This window comes from Mytilus edulis, chromosome 3 (genome assembly GCF_963676685.1).
Source record: "Mytilus edulis chromosome 3, xbMytEdul2.2, whole genome shotgun sequence".
Lineage (NCBI taxonomy): Eukaryota > Metazoa > Mollusca > Bivalvia > Mytilida > Mytilidae > Mytilus > Mytilus edulis.
In genome coordinates this window covers 63,036,191-63,047,867 of record NC_092346.1, presented here as the reverse complement: position 1 = coordinate 63,047,867, position 11,677 = coordinate 63,036,191, and the positions used below count along the sequence as shown (strand labels likewise).

At 32.5% G+C, this 11,677-nt stretch overlaps 1 protein-coding gene across 1 annotated transcript; it reads left to right on the top strand.

The window, feature by feature from the left end:
• Positions 1-2,859: 2,859 nt before the first annotated feature.
• On the top strand, positions 2,860-11,152 carry LOC139515365 (calmodulin-alpha-like). The gene is made up of 5 exons (XM_071304932.1): positions 2,860-2,990; positions 5,553-5,589; positions 6,285-6,428; positions 7,449-7,688; positions 10,908-11,152. Exons 1-5 carry the CDS (start codon positions 2,988-2,990, stop codon positions 11,150-11,152), a joined length of 669 nt encoding a protein of 222 aa, XP_071161033.1. The 5' UTR covers positions 2,860-2,987.
• The last annotated feature ends 525 nt before the right edge of the window (positions 11,153-11,677 follow it).

Genomic DNA, 11,677 nt, shown 5'->3' with positions numbered 1-11,677 from the left:
CATCTGACTAAATATACACATTGTAACTTTTATATGTAATTAAAATAAGCGAACTTTTCAAGTACCAGACTAGTAACGTTTAAAGCCTGGTAAATATTATATTATACGTTGGAAAAGTGTTAACAAGCTGTTAATGGTTGCAATGGTGATTGTTTATAAATTTCAAATAACCAACTCGAGTTGACGCCCCAAACCAATGACGTATACATCCATTATGATTGGTATTGTAGTTCCCTGTCAAAACATTCGAGATGTTATAGATTATACATCTAATTTAAAATTTAACATAACAGAGCACTATTACTAAATAGAACCAAAATAGGTATACTAATTAAGTCGTTGCAATATATGATAGTAATCAGAAGAAACATTCTGTTAAATTTAAATAAAAATGTTCATGTTGGCCTAATTCTACAGACAGTGCATACGTTTTTGGTATCAGTGAAAAAAGCTAGGTGGTAAACAATGTATTAGATGTTTAATTAAAAGACAAATTTTAGAAAACTAGTTCGTCATAAATATAAAACCATTGACGAGGCGTAGAGATGATTGTGTTTATGCGCTATAGAATAGCAATCATAAAGTAGAAAATGAAAATAAAAATAAATTTCTGTGTATTGTTCTTAGCAATATAATAAGTTATCAAATGTACAAGGCTTATATAAAGGCAACAGTAGAATACCACTGTTCGAAAGTCATAAATCGATTAAGAGAAAACAAATCCGGGTTACAAACTAAAATTGAGGGAAACACATCAACTTTAAGAGGAAAACAACGACACAACAAAAACAAGCGCAACAATAGTTTGATACGCCAAACCAAACACACGTTTTATAAGACTCATCAATGACGCTCAGATCAAAATGGTAAGAAAGCCAAAGAAGTACAAAGTTGAAGAGCATTGAGGACCCAAAATTCCAAAAGGGTGTGCCAAATACGACTGAGGTAATCTATGCCTGGGATAAGAACACCTTAGTATTTCGAATAATTCATACTTTTGTACAAACATTAAATTTATAGAAATGACCATATAAGTGATATACATGTCAACACCGTTGTGCTCACTACCGTGCTGGTGATACCCTCGAGGACGAAACGTCCACAAGCAATGTCGTCGACCCAGTAGGGTAAATAGTTTGCAAAGGTACCAGGCTTAAAATTTGATATGCCAGACTCGCGTTTTGTCTAAACAAGACTCATTACTGACACTAAGATCAAAATAGTTAGAAAGCCAAACAAGTATAGAGTTGAAGAGCATTGTGGCAATAGACAATAACAAATGATTAGCAAATGATAGGCACAAATAAAATGACTTTACCCTCTTTGAAGTAAAGATAATACAATATCATTTTTTGTTTTTCAATTTTTGTTGTTGAATTGTAACTGCTGATAAAAAGATTTTGAAATTTCCAATCGGATATAGATTGTATCCTATTACATACTCAGAGGCCTAGTTCACATGTATTTAAAGTTAGAAAACAAGACAACTATCGTGAGCTTTATTTCATACTATTCTTTTCAGATTGTAAGTCACTTACAACGTGGTGAAACATTATAGAAAACCATGTTTCTGTTGACATGTGATTGAAACTACAGCTTTGTGGTATCTTGGTGCTCCTACTATTTGTCAAATGTGATTAGACCATCTCATGTAATATAATTGTATTAAGGTATTTGACAAAAAAGAGGGCTGCAACTTTTACCAAGTAAAACCATGATAGGGAGGTTGTCTTGATTTTAAAAGCAAGGGGGAAAAAAGGGGGAGTAGGTCTATAGCAAAGTCAGTATTCAAAATTGACCTTTTTGAACATCTGATTTGGCATATGCAAAATACATGAACTACTTTGGATGAAATGAGTAAAATGCAGGTGTAACTTGTGAAAGAGGTCGAAGTCGATGTTATTTACATGATTCCTTTTGGTATTCAGATGACAGAAGTTTGCGGGAATTCATTATAATTACCGCCTCCGTCAAAAGCGTGAAGGCGCAAATTCAATTTTAAAAAAAGTTAACTACTTTGGACTAACTAATATGCTTGTTTTTTATTGTTTGTTCTCTTATTATCAATATGAGGACCTCATCATCTATAATCGGTATATTTGAAAATTTTCTAAAATAAATCCAAATTACACACCTTTCCATTCGCTTCATCTTTTCATGTCCTTCCACTCTATAAGCACATTCCATCACCAATGACCGATCAATTTAACCACAATATTGTCGGGTATAATTTCGACCAAACAAGAAATTTGGGATTTTTAACATGGCTTTCAGTAATATCTCCAGCCCCTTTCATTCTGGTTCTATCGCAGCTTTATAACTGAAAACCTGTTACAAATAACGACGATCATTAAATCTTAAATACTTAAGCTGCACACATACGCATTTGCTTTCTGTTTATTTTGGTTTCTTTCAAAGTTACAAGAAAGCTATACAATTAGTGATTTTTGGCAGATTACAATTAATGTTGACCTTGTATTTATTATCTAACTCATTTATTTCTCCATTTATATGCATAGTATTATTAGTTGAATTGATTGGATAGTCAATTAGACACTTTTGATATACGTTTCTCTTTTCAGTCCTTGACAGGTTCAATACATATAGGTACCCGAAGAATGATATAAATACTAGATATGTTAGATGGCTATTTAACCACGGAATTCTGAATACTATCATACGATATAATTACCAAGTAAAACGTATATCATTTACATATCCATTCAAAATATTACATGACATTTTAAATATTTATAGAAATCATAGCGAAAAGTGAGGGACGTTTGTCATTCAATAGAACCACTAATCATTTTCTAAATTTATAATTCATAAGTATCATTTTTCACTTAACTCATCAAAACGGAACGGGTTTTCTATTGTTAATTTGAATACCATGCGCATTTAAAATCATCCAAATTGACAGACATTAAGTCTAACATTTCGTAGTGTAAGGTTGTAGTAACTTTAAATGGAATTTATTAGTCAAAATGGTAAGTATGCTATAATCAGTTACCTATTTTTAATGAGACTTGGTATGCATCAAATGATGTTTGAAAATTGATAAAATTTGACATAAGTACTATATATTAGTATACCCAAATGGTGAACAATTAGAAGAAGCAAATTACGATTAATAAAATTATCACCTACATTGTAAAATTGTTCGGGTATTCGTTCCACATATTTGTGCATAAAAATTTGAATACAGTTATATATATAAATATGCGTGAAAATAGAATCTCATTTTTTTTTATTACAGAAGAACCTTAAATTAATACTTAAGTTCGAAAAAACCAACATAAACACCCACAATCATATTGATTATTATAAGACTGGTGCATGAGATCCAAATGTATAATAATGCTCGAAATCGTTGCACACAACCGTCATAAAAGGTTTTCACTTTAGGAAAGTTTATCATAAGTTGAATGCAAAACTGGTGAATTGTAAACTTTTTTTTGTATCTAAAACCTACGATAAATCAGAGATTGTTGAATGCTACAGGTATTTATATATTTTAACGTTATGTACTAAAAGGAAGCAAGTTTCTTTCAGCCTACCTAAACTTATGATATTCGACAAATTGAAAATTATTTGTTGTCAATGTAATCACAAACAAACAACCGCTTAAACTTAATCAATTTGTAAACTACATGTTTATCTCACCTGACAAGCACGCGATTTGATTAAAACGAATAAATATTGAACCAAGTGGTTCAAGTTCAAAAGGGATATTTCAAGAAGAGCAAAACAAGGGGGACAAGCAAAGTTTGATGTTTGATTCTGACCAAAACTAATAGTAATTGATGATGTTTGTTTTGGATATAAAGTTGGACGTTGGGCGTTATCAACTTTGATAACGTTTCATTATGAATCTTTTGTAATACCTGCAGAAGAGTTTAAATGATGAGCTTATAATATATTTGAACTAAAGAAGGTGTAAGGTACACGTCACTGACAAAAACTTAAAAAGCCTATTGGAAGTCAACAAACTGCCTTCAACAATAGACATGAAGAAATAATGGGAGATGTTGGGTGTGGATTTATTAGACAGTCACAACAGTCAGAAACACATCTAGAAGTCAGCACACTCTTTTTTTTAAATAACAGACAGGTTTCTATACAAGATGTTAAGTTCTAAACATCATCTTTTTCTAAATCGACGATAGCATAAACAGTTTGGATCAACTTATCAAATACTTAAATAGATCTCCCGTAAACTTCAGATTATGTGCTTATTTTTGCACTGCTTAATTACTATCGATACCCTTTTTTGCATTCCCAACATGTATACTTCTTTGATATTAGAACCAATGTTGAAATTTGTTCAAAAAGACCGTTCTGAGTACATCTTATTGAAATACGTTGTCCGTGTTTTTAATGTGTGTACGTATCATGTAACATAAACCAAAATCTAAGTCATGATACCGATTTAAGTGAGAGAGAAAATACAGTAGCTTTAACAAGGAGTTCCAAAATATATATTTTTCGAATTTTGTTGGAATTCGTTTTATGTATGAACATTTTTGTTATGTTGATTTTGTTAAATCAATTGTCATGCATAAACAGACGTCGTTTTTACATGCATTATCAATTGAACTTCAAGCATGCTTTATTACTGGCATATAACAGGGATGTGCTCCTTACACAAATATTGTAATAGATTCATGAAAAAGAACAACTAAACAATCTAAAAGTCACTATCACGAAACGACGTGTCGGTGCATCAACTCACTAGCGACATGTTTTTGAGATCTCAAGTCTTTAAATGCCTAACATAGGTATTTGATCTGTAATTTTACCGAATGATGGTAACCTTCTGACCTGGGTATGAATTCGTATGACGGATGATAAAAGCATAGCAGCAGACGCTTACATGTCTACGCACCAGGCCTATCGTCCATTTAGAGTTTATGCGATTCCTTCAGTTTCGGTTTGTTACCCTGATTTTTCATTTACCAGATGCGATCATCGGTACTCTTAATTCATATACTCAGTTGAACTCTGTATTAATGAACAATAGCAGGTCCAAGCATATGTTTATAAAACCTCAATTTTGTAAGAAAACTGTTGCTGTAAAACTATGGATTTGAGTGAGAAAAAAAAGTCCAATTTCCATAAATTGAAACTTGTTTTCTTGTTCACACAGCATTTATTTTATTGCCTACAACGATAAAATGATTTATCAAAAAAAAAGAAATTGTACAGCGTTGCAATGCCTTTTCAGATGTCCTAATAATTATTCACGGCTTCGACTTGTTGGAAGCTAACCAAAGCTCCTTTCAGAAATGTATGCGACTGTCATACAAGTGAGAGGTTAGCTAGCTATAAAACAAGGTTTCATCCACCATTTTCTACACAAGAAATTTCATATACCAAGCCAGGAATATGACAGCGCGAATAACTTTTTAGGTTATGCCTTTTTGTCAAGGTACTTTTAGTTTAACTTATGCGTTTTGGACCTCCAAAAATTATTGCTATAGATATATCTGAAATAGACAAGCGTTCTATATTCATTTAATTCACTTTCATGTCTCTATTTACTATTACAGGATGAACATCAGCCACTGACAGACGAAGAAATAAAAGGTTTTGTATTATAAGGACTTTTAAAAAATAATTTTATAATTGTATTACATGTATGGTTCATAAGAAACATTACTTTTCAAGGACAGGTAACAATCGTGAATCACTCCAAAATCAAATTGTATTTCTCAATATGATGCAACGTTTACGCCTGTTCTTGCTTCCAATGATAAACTTTCTACAAGTGCATAGGGAAAAGAAACAAAAAAGAAAACCTTTTGTACTGAATTTAAATGATGCTTCGGTCAATGCTTTTATATGATAATAAGATTACAAAAATGATCATTAATTTCTTAAATTCTAGTGAATAAACGAACGTCTTAATTTCATTTTTATTAATATGTAAAGTAATGTTTAAACTGTAGTCAATGCCGTTTGACTCTTTCAGGTATTAATGGTATAACCAACAATTCCAAGGAAATTATTATGAGCTGTTTTTTCTTTAACACTTACTACAGCTCAGTTTTATTAAAACATATGAGTTGTTTCAATAATTAGCAAATTCCATACCGTATTGTCATTTTCAGCCGACTTCTCGGTGATTTTCTATGTTTGTTCGTGTAGTAGAATTCGTATGAAACCTAATCCAGATTTGATACCAGTATCTATAGTCGTGTTACTTTTTACTTGCAAAAATATCTCAGAGTAATACTACTGGTAGTTGGTTAACTCTTAGGCTTCTCCTCTTGTTTTTCCAGAATTCCAGAAGACTTACAGTATGTTCGACTATGATGAAAATGGAACCATATCTACCAACCAGCTAGGAACAGTAATGAGGGCTTTAGGGCTGAATCCATCTGACGGGGAAGTACAAGATATTATAAATGAAATAGACGCTGAAGGTTAGTGTGGTGTATCAATACGTATTAAATGGAGGACATTGTTTATTGATATTTGACATAAAATATCTACCATCATTTTATTTGGCCTTTTAAACTCTTTTGGATTTTAGCCTCCCTGATGAGTCTTTTGTAGACGAAACCCGCGTCTGGCGTAAATACAAAATTTAATCCTAGTATCTACGATGAGTTTATTGTAAAAAAAAACAACCCCAAAACCGGCGCTTTATACTGCGTGCTCTTTTGATAAGTATTTGTAACAGATGGTTTTTGCACGTGATCTCATAGCCTTAAAATTATGAAGTTTGACTTCATATAGCAGGCCTTTACTTATACATTTCCTTGAGTATTGAGAATGGTCCTGGTAAGATCATTCGTATTTCTTGCTGCATTGTACATGTTGTCTTTAAGTATCAATTATCTTAGTTAGTCTCTCATCTTTATTTAAAAAAAAATAAAGCTTTGAAGTAACGAGTTATTACATTATTAAAAAATGTCTTTCAATCTCGACGATTTCGATTCCTTTGTTTGAAACAAAGACTTTTTTTTTTAATATTCATTATAGGTTTTCGGCAATACGTAGGGAAACGATGACAGCCGACTCGAAACATGCATTTTCTGACTTTTAGTAGATCAGTATTTATTTTTTTATTTCGATTAATTGTAAAAGAAACGAATACAAAACAAATGTCTTTTGGCTTCCTATGTTGAAAAGAAACGATATTTGGGTAAATAAATGAATATTTTCTTAAAATTTGAGTTTGTTTAAATCTTACAAAAAGACAGATTTATTTAGACATCACAAGGATACTTCAGAAGTGGATTTGAGTTTTTTCTACCCATTGAATATTTGTGTGTGTAATTGAAGGAGGTATGCAAAAGCTTAAATTGAAGTCCCTTTGTATACATAAACCTTGATAATTTAATTAGTATATATATGACTATCTCCGTTTTGTTAATATAAATTAAAACATAGGTAATTGTGAACTGTGCATATGTACTAATTGAAACATATATTTGAAGGAAATGGTGTTATAGAATTTCCAGAATTCCTGACAGTAATGTCAAGAAAAATAAACGAAATCGACAATGAAGATGAAATAAGGGACGCTATAAATATAATTTTTAAAGACAGAGAATATGTGAGCGCTGTAGAAATATGGTATCTAATGAGAAAATTTGGCGATAAATTATCTGACGAAGAAGTTCAAGATTTTATAAACCAAACAAGAACTGATGGAGATGGTAAAATCAGATATGAAGGTATGATGTCTTTCCGCTGAGGCTTAACTCAGATGCAAAATGTGTCGGTTCATAAGCAGTCTATTTTTTTATACAAAGTTATAACGGTTGATTCCTGACTGTCGGTGTTATTGGTCTAAAGATAAGACGCTTTGGCCGTTAATTTACTGCTTTGTATATATTATTTGTAAAGACGGCTGTTTCAGTCAAACGAATCGCAATACAATGCAATGCAAACCAATCTATTTAAATCTATGTATTGATATGAGTGTCATTTACAATTTTATCTTTACCCAACTAAACCCCAGAAGGTCAAGGTCTATAGAATGCTTTATTGGTTTAATAGAAATTCAAAAAAAAATGCGATGTCCTTTTCATACAATTTCAATTTAATTTGTTTATGTAATTAAAACAATATGTTTTCGCAATAAAGCATTTATTTACAATAAGACTTTCGAAATCGATCGTGTATATGTTGAACAAATACGTTTCTTCTTTTGAAAATGAAATACGAAGACAATTAATGAGGTTGTTAAAACTGAAAAGCTTATATTTACTATTTAAAAATACAAACTATTGGGTTATGTTGAAATAGCTTCATTTCTGGTCATAATAGTACCAGGATTATAACCATGGATTTGAGACCCCAAAAAAGTCCCTAATCAAATGGCAAAATCAGAATCTCAAACACATCAAACGAATGGATAACAACTTTCATATTCCTGACTTGGTACAGGAATTTTCTTATGTAGAAAAAAGAAGATAAATAACATAAATGGTACCAATTTTTATGCACTAGATGCGCAATTCGACAACGAATACCACTTCAGTGATGCAAGGCCAAATTATTCGAAAATCCAAAGCGTTTTTAAAATATGAAGAGTTAAAAACAAAAATGGACCAAAATTAAAAGTAAAGCAAAAGCTGGAAAGGAATCAGAACCTTGCATGAGGGTGATACATTCCTTAATTTTAAACAATTTCCTAAATTTTGTAACAGCAAATGCTAATAACATAAAAGCCGTATTTCCATACCAGTACTGGCTACTAGACTGGTGATACTGTCGGGGACTATCAGTCCACAAGCAGATGCATCGACCCAGTGAAAATCCAAAGTTTATTTAAAGTATGAACAGCTATAAACAAAAAAAGACCAAAAAGTATAACAAAAGCTGGGAAGAATATATTGAATTGAATCTGATTCTATAGCTAGCCAAACATCTCTAAGCTAAAGTATGACTGTCGAAAATTCTTTTATATTGACAACAATGTGTGAACAAAACAAACAGACCTACTAGGTAAAAATGTCAAAAAAAGGGGTACATCAGTCCACATTGTCACTATGTCAAATGTCCTATATCTGTACTCGACTGTATTGATTTTTACTCGCCCAGTCTGAATTGGTCTGAATTTTACTTGTAAAGATGTCACATGTTTTCCAAAAATTTTGCCAAATTTAGAATTTCAATCCACTGGAGGATACCTTTTCTGAAACTGTTTAAATATATCTATCACTGTGTGACAAATTAAAATAAAAATCATTTGTCGGTCGTCTTTTAAATTTTTTTTTTAAAATTGCAACAAAAACCGTACGAAACATGTAAACATTCGACCGTACGGTGACATATAGTTGTTAACTTCTGTCTCATTTGGTCTCCTGTGGAGAGTTTTCTCATTGGCAATTATACCCCATCTTCTTATTTTTATTCTACAAAAATTTCTGGACACACGTGAAATACGGACAGTCAAACAAAAATAGCCTATTAAACACTAACAGGTTAAATATAATATGAATGTTCTTCAAAACTAATTACTTTGAAGGCTATGTTAGTCATCAGCTGTCTAATAATTAATTGTAATGCACAAGTACTTTCATATTTAAAAAATCCTCTTGGACCATAATGCAGGATCTACTTCCCATCCGGAACACCTGAGATCATCCCAGGTTTTATTGGGTTTCGTGCTACGTTTTTAATTTCCTATGTTGTGTTTTGTAGACTGATGTTTGTCTTCTCGTCGGCTTTCGTTTCTTAGCTATGACTGTGTCGGTTTTGAGAATATAATGCAAATGTTAACGTTATGTTTCCCGTATTTACGTCTTACTTATGTTTATGACGTTACTTTGTACCTTTGTATGGGCGCCTTCGATATAGATTTTGAGTATAAAAGTAACATAACGCAAAGAATCGAGTTATATTCGTTTATAACAATACATTTTGGTGCCGTGACGCCATGGAAAGTAAACTGAAAGCAGTGAGAGCAGGCCATAAAAGTGCTGTAAAAAGACTTTCGAGAAAATCGGAAGAAGAGCAGGATTTGGAGATAGAAGAAAGTACAGAATTATTAGAAACACTATCGCAAAAACCGAAGATTATTAGTGCCTTGAATGAAGAAATTCTAAATGTAAAAAAGGATGGGGGTGTTGAGGATTAAATTTTGTTTTTGACAAGCGCCGATAACAGAGATTACCCGCGAATACAAGATAGATTAGAATACCGTCAAAGCACAAATATTCGTCAGAAACCTTGCATATATTGCTACGATATGCACGACCCCGCAAAATGCTTCAAAATTCCAGATTATGAACACTTTAAAACAATTATCAAAAACAAGAAATTTTGCTTTAATTGCTTAGGAACACACCGCGCAAGTGAATGTAGATCTAAATTTCGTTGCAGATTCTGTAACAAGAATCACCATACTAGTATATGTACCAAACATACCGACAGATCGTACTTTGATAAAACCACTAATGCAAGTTGTTATGATACGTCAGTTAACGCCGTAGTCAATAATGAAAGTGTTGCCACTGCCATAAGTTTGCATTCGTCCACGATACAATCCCGTTCTAGGATATTATTGAAAACCGCCGTAGCACCCATTTGGAGTGAACAACAAGGAATGAACACGAATTTATTGTTCGATGAAGGAGCACAGCGTTCTTTCGTTTCCGAGGAATAAGCTTCAAAACTAGAGATTAAGACAGAAGGTACCGAAGTGATTAATCTTTTTTCATTTGGAAATACAAGCACTAAAGTTCAACACTTACCGAAAGCAATTATATACGTTGAACCAATAGAAGGAGAGAAAATATCCATTAAAGTTTTAGTAGTTCCTTCTATAGCAAGTCCGATCACAAATTATAGAGAAAATAACACCCGATATTGCAGACATCTAAAACGGTTTGGATTAGCACACCCGATCACGAACGACAACCGTTTTAGTATATCTTTACTGATAGGAGCTTATTTTTACTGGGATTATATAGAAGATACCGTTATCAGAGGAAAAGGTCCGACAGCTGTTACGTCTAAACTTGGTTATCTGTTGTCTGGTCCGACTTCACCAGATGTGAATCGTATATCGGGAGCCGTAGGAATGTTCAACATTTTGACAAATCAGAATCCGGAAGAGTTTAAAGTAGAGTCAATAGGAGAAGTCGACACAGAACATGAGAATGAAAATATGTACAAAAAGCATCAGTAGAATTTAGTGAAAATAGATATGTAGCGAAGTCGCCATGGAAACATGATCACGAGACCTTACCAATAAACGTTATTACAAAACAGAGAACAAATAACGTTAGAAATTTTTATATAAAGAGAAGGGACAACAAAACAACATTTGTGTCGGAGATATAGTGAAATTTCGTGACAAAATACCTCGGTGGAAAAAAGCAATTGTTGAATAATTAGTTGTTGGGAATGATGGATTAATCAGATCTGAAATTATCAGGGCTCACAGTGGTCGTACACCACGCCCGGATGGTCAAACTTTATCCGCTAGAAATCAACGAAGAGGAACTACCAAATAAAGTAGATGATACGAATGGAGTTGATACAAGAACAAAAGTGCCTATTCGAAAGGCAGCTATGCGTGCAAAGGGGAACATTAAAACTTGAACACATTCTTAAGACATTAATTTTGTGTCAGATTTTTTGGGTTCGTGTTGTTAATTCCTTAGTTTTCCATGTTGTGTCATGTGTGCTATTGTTTGTCTGTTTGTCTTTT